The sequence below is a fragment of the Hemiscyllium ocellatum genome, chromosome 19 (genome assembly GCF_020745735.1).
Source record: "Hemiscyllium ocellatum isolate sHemOce1 chromosome 19, sHemOce1.pat.X.cur, whole genome shotgun sequence".
NCBI classification, from domain to species: Eukaryota; Metazoa; Chordata; class Chondrichthyes; order Orectolobiformes; family Hemiscylliidae; genus Hemiscyllium; species Hemiscyllium ocellatum.
In genome coordinates this window covers 15275078-15293294 of record NC_083419.1, presented here as the reverse complement: position 1 = coordinate 15293294, position 18217 = coordinate 15275078, and the positions used below count along the sequence as shown (strand labels likewise).

Genomic DNA, 18217 nt, shown 5'->3' with positions numbered 1-18217 from the left:
TCATTACAAATTTATGTCTGTAAAAGAATTAGTGGAACTTTCTGACTCCAAATATGAGTGCGAAAGCTTCCTTCTCTATCTGGGTATATTTATCTGCATACATATTCCATTCTGTATTAGCTAAAGTTCTGGGTGCATATACTATTGGGCGTACCTCTCCATTGGGCCACCTATGATCTAATACTACTCTGTGGCTGAATGGGGGAGCATCACATGTTAACACCAGATCTCACTTGGAATCATAGTGGGACTCCTTTGCTGTCTTGAGTCTGCATACTGGCAGCAGCTACAATGGCATTCCAGACCGGATCCTAAAGAAAATTTTATCCGTTTGGCCCAGACTTGGCATTCTTTTGAGGTTTTGCTGTAGGCTGACCTAGAGTCCCTCTGTTCAGGATGTGTCCTGAGTGAGGCTCTGCCATTGTCTTTACTCAAGCGAGCGTGTTGATTTCCATTGGAATACCCTGCAACTCATATGCTCCATATGCCACATTTTCAAATGATAAAGCCAGTTGTAACGCCTATTTGAAGTCCAGTTGGGTTTCAGATAGTAGGCCCTTTTGCATGGTTACATCATTAATCCCACTCTCATCACCACTGAAAGAACTCCACAGAGGTCGGTATCCTGTCACCAAGACACCCTTTATTTAAACACAGAGAGTCCTTGACACTGATCCAGCTCCCTCAGAGCCAGCTCTCAGAGTGAACAGAACCTCTGACACTCCAGTTCTTATCTCTCAGCCTGGACTTCCTGATTGGACCAGATTAACATCGCCAATCAGAAAACTCATATTCTATGAGATCCATCTGGCTGACCTCATTATAATCACTACAGGAGGATGATGAGAATTATTTTATGCAGCACATTGATGTGATTTGCAGTGCGTTGCCTGAAAGAGCAGTAGAAACAGATTCACTAATAACTTCTGGGTTTGAAGGGTTTCAATCAAGAGGTTGAATGAATACTTGAAAAGGAAATATTTTCTTTAGGATCCGGTCTGGAATGCCATTGTAGCTGCTGCCAGTATGCAGACTCAAGACAGCAAAGGAGTCCCACTATGATTCCAAGTGAGATCTGGTGTTAACATGTGATGCTCCCACATTCAGCCATGGAGTAATATTAGATCATAGGTGGCCCAATGGAGAGGTACGCCCAATAGCATATGCACCCAGAACTTTGGGGATGTAATGTTTATTTAGTACCTTTCCTGATCTTGGCAAATCTTAAAGAACTTTAAAATATTCTTTTAAGTACTCTTGAAGTGTAACCTATATTGCAAACATACAAAATAGGAGCAAAGATAGGCCATTCGGCTGTTCAAACCTGCTGCAGCTTTCAATAAGATCATGGCTGATCTGTTGTGTTTCCAATTCTAGATTTCCATCTAGATTCCTGAAGAAGGGCTTATGCCCGAAACGTAGAATCTCCTGTTCCTTGGATGCTGCCTGACCTGCTGCACTTTTCCAGCAACACATTTTCAGCCTAGATTTCCATCTAGCTAGGAGTACCTTTAATCAGTCACTAAGTAAAAATCTATCCATCTCTGCCTTAAAAATATTCAGTGGCTCCGTCTTTACTGCCTTCTGAGGCAATGAATTCCAGTCGCACAACCCTTCAGCAAAAATATTCCCCTCATTTCAGTTCTGAAAGGGTGACTCCTAATTTTAGAACCAGGCACTCTGACGCTCGAATGACCTACAACAGAAAGCATCTTTTCTGTGTCCATTTTGTCAAAACCAATCAGGATCTTATACGCTTTAATCAAATTACTTCTCATATTTCTAAACTCCAGTGGAAACAAGCCCAGTCTGTCCAACCATTTCCAGTAAGACAATCCACACATTCCAGGTATCACTCCGATAAACCTCTGCTATAAAGCAGAGACAAGCAGTAGTTAATTTGACAAGTAAAGCAGGGAACATCGGACCTAACTGTTTTTACAAAGAGCTGGCAAAGACATAATGGACTGGATCTTTCTCTGTCCAAAGTCTCATATTGTCAGCTGTGACTGGAAGTGTGTCCAGGAAATTTAAAGCAATCATGGATTCTTCCAGTGGTGGTACTATCAGTGGTGTATCTGTCAGCGGGAGGCAGCTCAATGCATCCACATTTGCTATTTGGCCTCCCCGGGTGGTTTTCCAGCTTGTGATTGTACGCAGTTAATATTAGAGCCCATTGCTGAATTCGACCTGAAGCTATTGGCAGCATAGCCTTGTCCTCTTCAAGTAGATCTGGCTGAGCTTTGAGGTCCGTTATTATTTGGTGGGCACTTCATGACTGTATGAACCAGGTTGCCCATTCACTTCAAAATTATTACTGATTTAGTAATATCAGCCTCAGAGATGGGATGGAGTGGTGGCATCTCAACTCGATTTAAAGACAAGCTTTCAGTTTTAAAACTCTGACTCTCCATCCCCTTTCTATCTAGCTTTTAGCCCGAATGTTATGGTTAGTTGGATATCATACAGGCACATCAGACAGATATTCCCCTGACCCCATGTGGAAGCTGCCTACAGGGCAGCTTTTAAACTGCCAGATCCATCTCCACTGAAACCGACAGTTTTAATTGCTGAAAGCCAGACTGTGGCTCCAGGCTCCAGTCTAAATGAACTGAGCGACTGATCCATTTAACTTAAATCCAGATCTTTTGCTGGGTTTGGTTAATGTAAGTCTTACATTCCCTTCCCCCACACATTTGGATATGTCTGTTTTGATGTATATCTCTCAATGCTAACTCCTGATATAGGACAGTGCTCAAGCAATTCTGGAGCCTGTGAGCACATGTATTTCCATCCAGGGAGGAATTGCAAGAGTGATTAAATCAACAATACAGCTTTAAATATTCACGTACAAATCACAGGATTCTTAGTCACTTCTAATACTCTTGTCAACCCAAAGCCATGGTAAAAACAAAAAGCAATTTGTACCTGTTGCTTTTTTAAAAAAAAAATTAATGATTATGCATTTTGTTTGCAAAGCACTCCTTCTTGATAGACTTTAACTTGTGTTATTTTGAACCATCAGATACGCAGAGGAGTCCCACAGATTCCCATTATCTGCCTGTAGGACAGTTTGACAAAACAGTTCCAAAATAACGAGCAGTTGCTTTACTAAAATGCAGCAACTGGGAGATGCAGTGCAGTGGTCTTGTTGCTAGATTAGTAACTCAGAAGAGGTGTAATGCCGCTAGACCTGTAACTACACCAGTAATCCAGAATTAATGGTGCTGGCACTAGACTAGTAATCCAAAAATAGCGATAATGTTGCTAAACTAGTAATCCAGAAGCAAAAAATCCCAAAAAAAGCTCTGGTTTTACATCCCATTATGGCAGTGTGAAATTTAGATACATTTAAATACAATGCTGGAATGCATCATCTCCCTTCCAAAACAACATTTTGATTTTAAAGTATAAGTTTCTTTTTAAAGATTTGATATTTGAGGCATTGCTGCATTAAGGGTATTCACTGATTTGTTTCATCAAATTTTTAATTGCATCTAATGGGTTTTCAAAATTGTATACAGAGGGGCTGCTGCTCACAGGAGGTATAGGTATGGAATGTTGCATTCTGTAAATACAGCAGCCATTAAGGAAAGGGGTTCAGCAGTTTCACACTTCACCAGTTGGGTTGGGATCCATTGTTATTTTCAACTCACATCCAGACTGGAACTATTAAATTGAATCCCCTTTCTCTGCTCTTTCTCCTGAAAACTCCTTTTTAAATAGTTATCACCTTTGCTAAAGATGTCGTACGGGCTGAGGATTAGTGGAAGATGGTAGCATGCTACTGGACTAGTAATTCAGAGGCCCAGACAAATATTCTTCAGACTGCGGTTCAAATCCCACAGTAGCATTTATTCATTTGAATCCAATGAATAAATTTGGAAAGTAAAGCTCGCCTCAGTAACAGTGATCATGACGACTGTTACCAATCGTTGTAAAAACAACAGCTGGTTCCCTGATGGGTGACGCAGTGGCTCAGTGGTTAGCTCTGCTGCCTTACAGCAGCAGGGACCTGGATTCAATTCCAGTCGCCGGCAACTATCTGTGTGGAGATGGTATATTCTCCCAGTGTCTGCACAGGTTCCCTCGGGGTGCTCTGGTTTCTTCCCACAGTCCAAAAATGTGCAGGTTATGTGGATTGGCCATGCTAAATTGCCCATAGTGTCCAGGATGTGAAAGTTAGGTGGATTGGCCATGGGGAATGCCGTGTGGGATAGGGTAAAGAGTGGATCTGGGGAGGGATGGTCTTTGGAGGGTTGGTATGGGCTGAATGGCCTGGTTCCACAGTGGAAGGTTTCTAACTTCAATGTCCTTTTGGGGAGAAATCTGCAATCCTTACCTGGTCTGGCCCACATGTGACACCCACAGCAATTTGGTTGATTCGTAACTGCCTTCCGAAATGGCCTGAATAAGCCATTCTACTTCAAGGTCAATTTAGGATGAGCAAAAAATGAAGGGCTTGCCAGTGATGCCCACATCTCTCAAAAGAATAAAGAAAAAAGGTTTTTTTGGGCTGCTATGTGTCTGTCTTCAGAGTCGAGGTTCGTGCATTGTGGGCTGAGCTCAATTTGAGGTGTTTCCCGTAGATGGGCAGCACGGTGGCACAGTGGTTAGCACTGCTGCCTCACAGCGCCAGAGACCTGGGTTCAGTTCCCGACTCAGGCGACTGACTGTGTGGAGTTTGCCCGTGTCGCGTGGGTTTCCTCCGGGTGCTCCGGTTTCCTCCCACAGTCCAAAGATGTGCGGGTCAGGTGAATTGGCCATGCTAAATTGCCCGTAGTGTTAGGTAAAGGGGTAAATGTAGAGGAATGGGTGGGATGCGCTTCGGCGGGTTAGTGTGGACTTGTTGGGCCAAAGGGCCTGTTTCCACACTGTAAGTAATCTAATCTAATCTAAAGTATCACTGAATTTAATGAAGATTTCTTTCTATGTTATTTTAAAATCATTAACAAATTTGAATAGCGTGCAGTAGCCATTGTATGGAAAAAAAATATAGTTTTTTCTTTCTCCATTCTAAACAGCAACTGTTCTTGCTCCTGGTATTTACATAGTGCCTTAAGTGAAGTAACCCAAGAACGCTCATAAGATCAAGCAACACTAGGCATTAAACATCATGTCAACTTACTGTGACAGGCCTTGTTGAAAACGTGGGTATTGAGCAACTGGGCAGTATAGTGATAGATAAAGAAGAGGTGTTAAAAAAACAGGTAGCAGTCCAAGTAGAGAAGTCGCACAGGCCCAGATGGGATGCACCCTCGATTGGTGAGAGATGTAAAGGGGCAAATTGCAGAGCAGTTGACAGAAGTTTTCCAGGCCTCTCCGAACACAGGATTTGTCCTGGGAGCCTGGAGGATTGCAAATGTGATACTGTTGTTTGAAACAGGGGCAAAAGATAACTCAGAAAACTTAAAACTCCAGACCTGCTAGCTTGATATTAATAGTGGGAAAAACTGATGGAGGCCACAATATGGGATAAAACAAACATACACTTAGAGAAAAATAAGTTAATACTAGACAATCAACGTGGCTTTGTCAAAGCCAGATCATGCCTGATAAATTTGATGAGGTGACACAGGCAGTGGTTGAGGATAGTGCTGTATATTTGAGCTTTCAGAAAGCATTTGATATAGTGCCATATAGCAAGTTGGTTAACAAATTAGAAATGTTTGGGATTGATGGGTCCTTGGCAGCATGGATTATAAATTGGGTAAAAAGGTAGGAAAGTGAGGGTAGGCATAGCTGGAATTTTCTCAGATTGGAGATGAGTTGAAAGCAGCATTCCCCAGAGATCAGTATTGGGGTTCTTGCCTTTTCTGATTTATATGAGCAATTTGGAGGTGGGTGTTGACTGCAAAATCTCTAAATTTGCAAATGATATTAAGCTACAGAGAATAGTGTATTGTGAGGATGATAGTTAGCAACTTCAGAGGGACATTGTCAAGTTGGCCGAAGGAACAGACACCCAACAGATGAATTTCAATGCAGAAGAATGTAAGGTAATGCATTTTGGGAAAAGAAACACAAAGAGTCAATATAGGCCCTTTGATGGAAATGCAGGAGCAGAAAGACCCGGAGGATTCATGTGCATAATTCTCTGAAAGTAGCCAGGCAAATTGAAGCAATTCTTAAGAAGTCCTGTAGGATCCATGGGTTTATAAATAGAGGCAAACAGTATAAAAGTAAGGAAGTGATGCTTTACCTCTACAAATCATTTGGAGTATTGTGTTCAATTCAGGGCACCTTATTTAAGGAAGGATGTTAAAGTTCTAGAATGACATCAAGGAAGATTACAAGAATGATATCAGGAGTGAGGGATTTTAGATATAAGGAAAGACTAGAGAAATGGGAGCTAGAAATAGAGAAAAGTAAAGAAGTGGCCTTACTGAGGTGTTTAAAACTATGAAAAAATTTGAAAGAGTAAAGTAGGATATTCTGTTTTCACTTGCTGGTATGTTGATAACTAGAGATCACAATTTCAAGATTGTCAGCAAGAGAGCTGGGAGTTAGAAGGAGAAACTTCTTTACTGAGAGACAGTTTGGGATTTGGAATGTGCTGCCTGGGAGAGTGGTGGATGTGGATTCCAAAGGAGGTTACAAAAGAGAGCTGGATATATAATTAAAAATGATGAATTGAGAGGCCTATTGGAGATGGAGCCGGAGAATGGGCCTAGCTAGGTAACTCTTTCAGGAGCCAGTACAGACATGATTGTCAAATGGTGTCCTTCGGCACTGCAAAGTTCCATGATTCTGGATGACAAGAGGCTTTTTCAAAGAGGTAAGTTTTAATGAGCATCTCAAAAGGAGGAAAGAGAGATAGGAGGTCAGAGAGCTGTGTGGAGGAAAATCCAGAGTGTAGGGTTCTGACAGCTGAAAGCACAGAACCAGTTTAGACTAAAGGAAATACAGGGTCAATAGAGAGTCAGAATTGAAGGTGTGAGGATCAGCAATCACTGTTCCTATCCCCAGCTGGCTAACGAGTGGGAATAATTGTGCAACGTTTAGATTAGTTTATTAGATTACTTACAGTGTGGAAACAGGCCCTTCGGCCCAACAAGTCCACACCGTCCCGCCGAAGCGCAGCCCACCCATTCCCCTACATTTACCCAACACTACAGGCAATTTAACTTGGCCAATTCACCTAACCTGCACATCTTTGGACTGTGGGAGGAAACTGGAGCACCCAGAGGAAACCCACGCAGACACAGGGAGAATGTGCAAACTCCACGCAGTCAGTCGCCTGAGTCAGGAATTGAACCCGGGTCTCTGGCGCTGCGAGGCAGCAGTGCTAACCACTGTGCCACCGTGCCGCTCAAACATTCTCAAACATTTCTCAAACATTCCGAAATTCAAAACCTTCTCTTTGATTTGATTGAGAGTAGTGTGGGTCAGAATATGACCCCTGTACTGATGGGGAAATGTGAGGTAGCTTCAGTTTGTGTCAACCAATAATGTCATTGATGTGTGCTGGCCTTTTCCCCTTTAGCTTTTTCTTAACCGACAAACTGCTGTCTCTGGATTGAAAATGGAATGAAGGATGTGCAGAGACCAAAGTTGTGACTGTCCAGCTCCTTTTTGATTAAATATGTTTGGTCTTTTATTGAAATAGAACTCATTCAAAATCAATCACCGGTAAATAATTAACAAACAGGAATCTCTATTATGTCAGAATTGAATGGTTTGCTCAATCATAACGTGTGAATATGTCAGCAGGTATCCACCCAATTCTGTTGTACTATTTCATGGGATCTGCCCATTACTGGCAAGTCCAGCACTTTTTCACCCACCACAAATTGCCCTTGACATTGGATGGCTTACTCGGGTCATTTCAGAAGACAGTTAAGAGTTACATGTCACATGTAGGCTAGACCTGGTAAGTGAAGCAGATTTTCTTCTCAACAGGGCATTAGATGGATTTTTACAAAATTTAACATTGGTTATTATTTGGCTAGCTTTTAATTCCAGACTTGAAATCATAAAGTCAGAGAGATGTACAGCACAGAAACGGACTCTTCAGTCCAATTCGTCCATGCTGACCGGATGCCAGTCCCACCTGTCAGCACCCAGCCTATATCCCTCCAAATCATTCCGATTCATATACCCATCCAAATGCCTTTTAAATGTAGCCTCCACTACTTCCACTGGCAGCTCATTCCATATATGTACCACCTTCTGAGTGAAAAGGTTGCCCCTTAGGTCTCTTTTATATCTTTTCCCTCTCACCCAAAACCTATTCCCTCTAATTCTGGAGTCCCTGACCCCAGGGAAAATACTTTGTCTATTTATCCTATCCATGCCCCTCATAATTTTGCAAACCTCTAGCTCAAATCCTCCAACCCTGGCAACATCCTTGTAAATCTTTTCTAAACCTGTTCAAGTTTCACAACATCCTTCCAATAGGAAGGAGACCAGAATTGCATGCAATATTCCAACAGTGGCCTAACCAATGTCCTGCAACATGACTTCCCAACTCCTGTACTCAATACTCTGACCAATACCATACGCCTTCTTCACTATCCTATGTATCTGCGACTCCACGTTCAAGGAGATAGGAACCTGCATTCCAAGGTCTCTTTGTTCAGCAACACTCCCTAGGACCTTATCATTAAGTGTATAAGTCTGCTAAGATTTGCTTTCCCAAAATGTGGCACCTCTCATTTATCTGAATTAAACTCCATCTGCCGCTTCTCAGCCTGTTGGTCCATCTGATCAAGATCCTGTTGTAATCTGAGGTCACCTTCTTCGCTGTCCACCACGCCTCCAATTTTGGTGTCATCTACAAACTTACTAACTATACCTCTTATGCTCATATCCAAATCATTTATATAAATGACAAAAAGTAGTGGATCCAGCATCGATCCTTGTGGCACTCCACTGGTCACAGGCCTCCAAGCTGAAAAGCAATCTCCACCACCACTCTCTGTCTTCTACCTTTCAGTCAGTTCTGTATACAAATGGCTAGTTGTCCCTGTATTCCATGAGATCTAACCTTGCTAATCAGCCTCCTATGGGGAACCTTGTCGGACGCCTTATTTAAGTCCAGATAGATCACGTCTACCGCTCTGCCCTCATCAATCCTCTTTGCTACATATTCAAAAAACTCAACCAAGTTTGTGAGACATGATTTCCCACGCACAAAGCCACGTTGACTATCCCAAATCAGTTCTTGCTTTTTCAAATACATGTACATCCTGTCCCTCAGGATTCCCTCCAACAACTTGCCCACCACCGACATCAGGCTCACTGTTCTATAGTTCCCTGGCTTGTCCTTACCACCTTTCTTAACTAATGGCACCATGTTAGCCAGCCTCCAGTCTTCCGGCACCTCACCTGTGACTATCGATGATACGAATATCTCAACAAAAGGCCCAGCAATCACTTCCCCACCTTCCCACCCATTTCTAGGATACACCTGATCAGGTCCTGGGGATTTATCCACTTTTATGTGATTCAAGACATTTAGCACTTCCTCCTCTGTAATATGGACTTTATTGAATTAAATTGCTGACACCTACCATGGTAGGATTTGAATCCATGTTGCTAGAACATTAGCTTGGAGTTCTGGACTGCTAGCCAGAGATGATGTCATTACACCACCACCTTCCCCTATTCTTGCCAATTGTAGATCATTTGAGATAATTAAATCTAAAAAAATCTGAAGTTATATTCTCTGGAAAGGAAGATTGAAATCTTTAAACTGTTGAAGGGGATTGTTGAGTGGGGTGGTACTACTGCCTCACAGTGCCAGGACCCAGGTTCAATTCCAGCCTCAGGCTAATGTCTGTGTGGAGTTTGCACAATCTCCCCATGTCTGCGTGGGTTTCCTCTGCGTGCTCTGGTTTCCTCCTACAATCCAAAGATTTGCAGGTTAGGTGAATTGGCCATGCTAAATTGCCCATAGTGATAGGGCATTAGTCAGGGGTAAGTATAGGGGAGGGGAATGGGTCTGGGTGGGTTACTCTTCGGAGGGTCAGTGTGGACTTGTTGGGCTGAAGGGTCTATTTCCATACTGCAGGAAGTCTAATCTAAAAAGGCTTTTCTCTCAAACTGGATCACTAAGCTTGTAGCTATAAATTTGAGATACTTATCAATTGAATTGAAATGTTAAGCTAAACCTTTTTTTATTGGTTTGATTGTATTTACTTACAATAGTGTGCAGTAAGAGTAAAGGGAAGGTTTTGAATTTCAGAATGTTCGAGAGAGTAATCGTTGCATAATTATTTCAACTGATTACCAATCATAGAATCCCTCCAGTGTGCAAGCAGGCCATTCGACCCATCGAGTCCACACTGACCCTCCAGTCAGGATCCCATCGAAATGCACCCCTCTACCTTATCACTGTAACCCTGCATTTCTCATGGCTAATCCACCTAACCAGATCATCCCTGGACAATATGGGCAATTTAACATGGCAAATTCACCTAACCAGATCATCCCTGGACAATATGGGCAATTTAACATGGCAAATCCACCTAACCAGATCATCCCTGGACAAATGGGCAATTTAACATGGCAAATCCTCCTAAACCTGCACATCTTTGAACAGTCGCCCAAGCCTGGAATAAAGCCTGGATCCCTGGTGCTGTGAAGCAGCAGTGCTAACCACTGAGCCACTGTGCTACCTCACTATTGGGGACAGTAATATCATAAGCAAGAATTAGAGGCAGGAAAGTGTGGGCAAGATTTACATGAATGATTCCAGAAAGCTGTGGATATACACATTGGGAAAGGAATGACTGGGCTGGGTTTCTTTACTTTGGAAAAATGGTGACTAAGAGCTGACCTAATAGAGTATGAAAAGTTTTGATAAACTGGATAAGGACAGAGTCATCCAAATATCTGGCCTCCAGATCGTGAAAGACCATACTTACAACGAATGATGTGCAGCGGGCCCCACTGGAGGTCCCAATGCTCTGAAATCCATGAAAATTATCCAGAAAATTTGATTTTCTGATGGGCAATTTCCAAGATCCTCCATAGAGGTCTCTGACCCTGTGCTAGAGTCTGAGACTTCCAACAGTTCTGACTCAGTTATTTCTGTTACCCACGAAATGCTTGACAGAAAAACCTTAGCCTAACATCCAGAGCTGAGGTCCCAAACCACCACCCTAAACATCTGCCATTCCCCCTCCAACCCAACTTGGCTACCTATCACAAACACAGTACACTCCTATACCGTCTACACCCGACAACTCCCCACCAGCTGACTGCTTCCCCAACCTAATTGAACTAGCCCCTGACCTATTTATAAGCCTACCCATCCCAATCCCATTCACCTTTTCATACCTGAATGGACTCCTGTGACCCATTCTGATCCCTGTCTGCCACTCCCCCAACCTAATTTGACTAACTGTCCAAACTGCAAATGCCCCCCACCTTTCCCTTTCACAACTAGACCTGACTAGTTCCTGACCCAACTGCCAACCCACCCATCTACCATCTTAACCTGCCCATCCTATTCACTTATCTTACCCACTGAAACCATTCACTTGTTCCTCCACTCACCCATTCACTGGCATTCAGATTGGACAGTGCCAGAGAAAGGAGGGGTTGCTGGTCTTTCCCCTGAATCTATAATACTATGATGGAGTTTTGCATGAAACTGTGGACTATTCATCTCTGAAGATGTCTTCCAAGATTCGGGGAAGACAGTGGTTTCCATTGCTTGTAAGTCTGAGCAAGTACGTCCTCATGTGGGGAAAACCATAGCCAGAGGCCATCATACAAGCTAAGTCAACAATAAATCAAGTTGGGAAGTCAGAAGAAGTTTCTCTACCCAAAGAGTGGTGAGAATGTGGAACTCGCGACACAAGGATTGATGAAGTGAATGATATAGATGCATTTAAGGGAAAGCTGGCCAAATGACCTGCTTCTATGGTGTAATATGTAAATGCAGTGAGGAATTCAGGTGAAACTTTGCTGTTCAAAGCGTGGTTAACTACTACGAGGAGTAGTTAATGTGTTAAATGTGTGCATTTGAAGGGAAGTTAATTAATTACATAAAAATGAAAGAGATAGAAAGACATGCAAAATACGTGGGAGGAGCTTGATGTGAGGTATAAGCACTGACATTATTTTCTAATTCATTCTTATGATGTGGTCATCACTGGTAAGTCTAACATTTAATGCCATCCTGAATTGCCTGCGAACCTAATGGCTTGTTTGGCCACAGCCAAGTTGTTCCAAAGGCCTATTTCTGTGCAGGAAGGTTTATTTTGTACATTCAATGTTTTGTGCCTTCAATTAAACTAAATGTGTCTGTCAGTAATCTACTCGACCTCCAATCCTGGGGCTATGTTATCAGAGCATCTGTACAACATTAAGTGAATTACATGTTGCCATAAGAGGAACAATTTGCATTGAGACATGAGCTTTGCCTGTTTTAAGTTCCAAAGAGAAAAGGAAAGGTGGGGGCTGGGAAGAGACGCTAATTTGGTTCTTCAGATGAACAATTTTTTAATGAATATATACTCAGCAAAAGTGTTAGAGTGAGAGCAGCCACACGGCAGGACTCAAACAAATATTCATTTCCAGCTCTGTGCACCAGCACGTCACAGGGGACTGTTAGCAGTGCCTGTAGCTAAAATAAATCAACCAATTCCAGTGATGTGTATCGTGAAATCAGATGAGGAGAAAATTGAAGCTGCAGAATTAGAATGCCTGAGGCTGTAATTTATTCCATTGCCTAGTCTCCACGTTCACATTATTGCATAAATACCAATATCCTTCCTCCACACAAGGCTCTGAATTTCCTGTAACTGAATGGCATTATTTTGGTGTAAGAGCAACTTTTACATTAAAATAATTGGTCAGCAGCAATCCTGTTTAAACCCTCTCCTGCTTCTTTACATTGTTGATCCCTTTATGTTGCTAATGCACATTTGGGACTTATGAGGAAAATGTTTGGGAAATCACATCCCACAAACTTGATCGAGTTTTTTTGAAGAAGTAACAAAGAGGATTGATGAGGGCAGAGCGGTGGACGTGATTTATACGGACTTCAGTAAGGTATTCGACAAGGTTTCCCCTTGGAAGACTGGTGAACAAGGTTAGATCTCATGGAATACAGGGAGAAGTTGCCATTTGGACATAGAACTGGCTCAAAGGTAGAAGACAGAGGATGGTGGTGGAGGGTTGGTTTTCAGTTTGGAGGGCTGTGACCAGTGGAGTGCCACAAGGATCGGTGTTGGGTCCACTTCTTTTTGTCATTTATAGAAATGATTTGGATGCAAGCATAAGAGGTATAGTTAGTAAGTTTGCAGATGACACAAAAATTGGAGGTGTAGTGGATAGCGAAGAAGGTGACCTGGGATCTTGATCAGATGGGCCAATGGGCTGAGAAGTGGCAGATGGAGTTAAATTCATATAAATGTAAAGCGTTGCATTTTGGGAAAGCAAATCTTAGCAGGACTAATACACTTAATGGTAAGGTCCTAGGGAGTGTTGCTGAACAAAGAGACCTTAAAAGTGAAGCCGCAGCTAGATAGGATTGTGAAGGAGGTGTTTGGTATGCTTTCCTTTATTGGTCAGAGTAATGAGTACAGGAGTTGGGAGGTCATTTTGTGGCTGCCCAGGACACTGGTTAGGCCATTGTTGGAATATTGCATGCAATTCCAGTCTCCTTCTGTCAGAAAGATGTTGTGAAACTTGAAAGGGTTCAGAAAAGATTGACAAGAATGTTGCCAGGGTTGGAGGATTTGAACTATAAGGAGAAGCTGAACAGGCTGCGACTGTTTTCCCTGGAGCGTCAGAGGCTGAGGGGTGACCTTATAGCAGTTTACAAAATCATGAGCGTTATGGATAGGATAAATAGACAAAGTCTTTTCCCTTGGGTGGGGGAGTCCAGATCTCGAGGGCATAGGTTTAGGGTGAGAGGGGAAAGATATAAATGAGACCTAAGGGGCAACTTTTTCACACAGAGAGTGGTACGTGTATAGAATGAGCTGCCAGAGGAAGTGATTGAGGCTAGTACAATTACAACATTTAAAAGGCATTTGGATGGGTGCATGAATAGGAAGGGTTTGGAGGGATATGGCCCAGGTGCTGGCAGATGGGACTTGTTTGGGTTGGGATATCTGGTTGACATGGACGGGTTGGACCAAAGGGTCTGTTTCCATGCTGTACATCTTTATGACTCTATGACTGTACATATCTCGCATTGGTGGATGCAAGTGATTCCATGCCAATGCTTCGAGAAAGAGCAGGAGGGCTTTCCTCCATAGTTTCCCAGCCAACACTGATCCCTTATCCCAACAACACGAAAGAAAAGGCTGAATCATCTGGTCTAAATCACATTGTAGTTCAGACCGTAAGATATTGGAGCAGAATTAGGCCATTTGGCCCATCGAGTCTGCTCCACTATTTGATCATGATCTGTGAGAGCTTTCTCTTCATAAATTGTCTGCCTCAGTTCTTGCATTCCTGAACTCAGTTGATGCATGCAAGAGGACATTGGATGATTATTTAAACAGAAATAGCATGCAGGATTATGGGAAATTGGTAGGGAGCCAGTATATAGACATTATGGGCCGAATAGCCTTCTTTTGCCCCTGAGCATTTCTGTGATTACCAGGTATCTGCATTTCAAAACAATACTTCATTTTGTGTCAGCCTAGAATAAAATCTTCGAGTAAAAAGTGAGGTCTGCAGATGCTGGAGATCAGAGTTGAAAATGTGTTGCTGGTTAAAGCACAGCAGGTCAGACAGCATCCAAGGAACAGGAAATTCGACGTTTCGGGCCAGAGCCCTTCATTAGGAATGAGGAGAGTGTGCCAGGCAGACTAAGATAAAAGGTAGAGAGGAGGGACTTGGGGGAGGGGCGATGGAGATGTGATAGGTGGAAGGAGGTCAAGGTGAGGGTGATAGGCTGGAGTGGGGTGAGAACTCAGATTTCTCCAGTTTCCTCATTTCCCCTCCCCCCCCCACCTTGTCTCAGTCGATTCCCTCGAACTCAGCACCGCCCTCCTAACCTGCAATCTTCTTCCTGACCTCTCCGCCCCCACCCCACTCCAGCCTATCACCCTCACCTTGACCTCTTTCCATCTATCACATCTCCATCGCCCCTCCCCCAAGTCCCTCCTCCCTACCTTTTATCCTAGCCTGCCTGGCACACTCTCCTCATTCCTATGAAGGGCTCTGGCCCGAAACGTCAAATTTCCTGTTCCTAGGATGCTGCCTGACCTGCTGTGCTTTAACCAGCAACACATTTTCAGCTCAGCCTAGAATAAAGGCTGGAATCGGCAATTGTCTCTTTGAGACGAGAGGACTACCACTTAAGCTGATGTATGTTTTAAAAATGAGGTGCAGACATCCAAAAGTGACTTCTTTCAACTCTTCTTCTAAAACAGGTCTAACCACAGTGCCCAAGGACATTCCCAAAGATACTACACTGCTGGACCTGCAAAACAACAAGATCACAGAGATAAAAGAAAATGACTTCAAGAATCTAAGAAACCTTAATGTAAGCTACTGCTCACAATTGTCTTACAACCTTGACTCCGGAGGTGATCACTCATGCATAGAATTGCCTCATGAAGTGCCTTGGCCAGCAGTAGTGTTGAGGTCTTGATCCAGATCAAGGACTTGCCTCAGTGCAGTGACCCTCCCGTGGTATGAGAGGGCTGCCAATCTGAGCGCTTTTTGGTCCCTGTGCTCCTCCTGCATGGCCATCTGATGCTGGGCTGGGGGAGAGAGGGCTAGGCTGGAGGAACAGCTTGAAGGGCCTGACCATAATGGAGCTGACAAATCCAAGCATGGCCAATGTGGGTGGTCAATCCCTCCTAAGGCTGTGCTTCGATGCTTTATTATCCTTATTAGGCCTGAGGCCTTCCTTCATCAATGGGCAGGGACAGAATGGAATGCTTTGAGGACAAAGGGATCAAAATGAAAACAGTTCAGTTTTTTTAAAGCTAATTTTGTCATTAATTAGAACTCCAATTTGTGCCAACCTAAACAGGATAGAGGAGTGCTCGTGTATCTTAGCTGATTAGTCAAACTGGCCTTACTGAGCAATGTCGTACTGCAGTCCTTCATTATTTCATCACATTTTGCCTGATCAGGTGGTGGTTATGTTACAGCTAGAAATGTACAGACCCAATTCAGTATGTTCAAATCCTATCACAGTTATGTGGAAATTTAAAGTGAGCTTTGTAAAATACTGACACCAATAACACTGGGTAAAAAATGAGGTCTGCAGATGCTGGAGATCACAGCTGAAAACGTGTTGCTGGTTAAAGCACAGCAGGTTAGGCAGCATCCAAGGAACAGGAAATTCGACGTTTCGGGCATAAGCCCTTCATCAGGAATTCCTGATGAAGGGCTTATGCCCGAAACGTCGAATTTCCTGTTCCTTGGATGCTGCCTAACCTGCTGTGCTTTAACCAGCAACACATTTTCACCAATAACACTGACCCATTAAGCTGAAATTTGTTGTTAAAAAAAAATTTGGTTGACCACATCCTTCACTGAATGAAGCCTGATCCTCTCCATTTGTTGAAGGGACTTGGGCATTGCTGGCCAAGTTAGAAGGCCATTCAGCCCATCAAACCTGTCCTGCCATTCAATGCGATCATGGCTAATCAAACACTTCAACTATCCCCATAAGCCTTAATGAAATTGGTAATCAGAAATCTATCAATCTCTACCACAAACGTAGTCAAAGACTGAGCTTCCAAAGATTTCCGAATTAGATAATTCCGAAAGTTCACAACCCTCTAAGGGAAAAAAAATTCTCATCTCAGATCCAAGTGGCATTCCCCTTATTTTAAAAAACGTGTTTCTTGGTTCTAGATGCCTCAACCAGGGAAAACATCTTACTTGCATCTACTCTGTCGATCACTTTCAGTATTCTGTAAGTTTCACTTAGATTTTCTCTCATCCTTCAAAACTGCAAAAGTACAGGTCCAATTTTCCCAATCTCACTTCACAGGTTAGCCCTGCCATCCCTGGAAGAAATCCCTGCAACGATAGCTTTCCCGAGATAAGGAGACCAAAGCTCATTGGCTGGACCATCATTTGCTGCCCGGCCCTAATTGCCCCTGCACTAAGCAGCTTGCTGGGTCATTTCTGGGGCAGTTAAGAGTCAACCTCACTGCTGTGAGTCTAGAATCACATGTTGGCCACTCCTGGTAAGGAAGACAGATTTACTTCCCTTAAGAACATTAGTCAAGCCGATAGGCTTTAACCACGATTTTTAATAGCTGTTGTACTCATCGTTTCAGAAACAAGCTTGAATTTTTAAAAATTGCATTTAAACTCCACCAGCTAGGATTTGAACCCACATTCCCAGAGCTTTAGCCTGGACCCTCTGGACTAGTAGTCCAAAGAGATTACCACTGGGTCATCCTTTCCAGTCTCCTGGGACTTCCCATTCATGGCAAGGGGCAAGAATATTTGCTCTGGTATGTGCTGGGGTTGGGGGTGTGGGGGAATGTCAATTCACAACCAATTGTTTTAAATCTCCGAAAGTTTTTTAATGCCTCCTAAATATCTCTAACAAGTTCCTTCTCACCGAAGTGCAAATGGATCTGAAGCACCATTGTCTTATTGCAACCTTCTGTGTTCCACTCAGCCTCTGCTGACAAACACAGAACAATGTGGCCATGAGACATTCCCAAGCAGAGCCCACATTGTGAGTCACTAACTCAGGAATTTCTCTTTCCCCACTCTCTTTCTGTCCTCTTGAACTCAGAGTAACCTTCTCCAATCAATAGAATTTCTGACCTGCCTGTTGGTTCTTGTGGAAGTTGCCATCCTTTCATTCAGATATATGAATGTGACTGATGAGACAGGTTAAGGAACCCACACAGGCCAAATTGGCTGAATGGCTATCTTCTGTTGCTGTAAGATTGGATAAAGTCTATTGCAAGATGTAGGAGTGGCCAACATGTGGGTTCACCCTTTGACTGTCCAATGAGCCAGTAAGTGGGCATGCATTGTGCAGTGATGTAGTATTAGAATAATTTCATTGCAATCCTTGAAGATTAGGTGACAAGGGGCAGCCCTTGGCTAGTGGAGGCCACTGAGTATCTAAGTGATGCCATTCAGATGGCTGCTGGGATTTAAAGCAGTGATGGGAGAGGTTCGCACAAAGGGCCCAGGCTAATGGTTTTCTTTAGGTGGCAGCTGGCAGGTAGACAGGAGAGAGGAGGCCTCTATTAACCAATCATCTGAACCTATCAGAGATTCTAGTCAAAGTGCAATTTCCACCTCATCCCAC

At 43.2% G+C, this 18217-nt stretch overlaps 1 protein-coding gene across 2 annotated transcripts in view; it reads left to right on the top strand.

The window, feature by feature from the left end:
* The window catches only part of LOC132824869 (decorin-like), a 73368-nt gene that overhangs the window by 30703 nt on the left and 24448 nt on the right, over positions 1-18217 (top strand). For both annotated transcript variants that reach the window (XM_060839679.1, XM_060839678.1), the window contains one exon: positions 15348-15460. In XM_060839679.1, coding sequence (XP_060695662.1) covers positions 15348-15460 — 113 coding nt within the window. The remainder of the gene's footprint in view (positions 1-15347; positions 15461-18217) is intronic.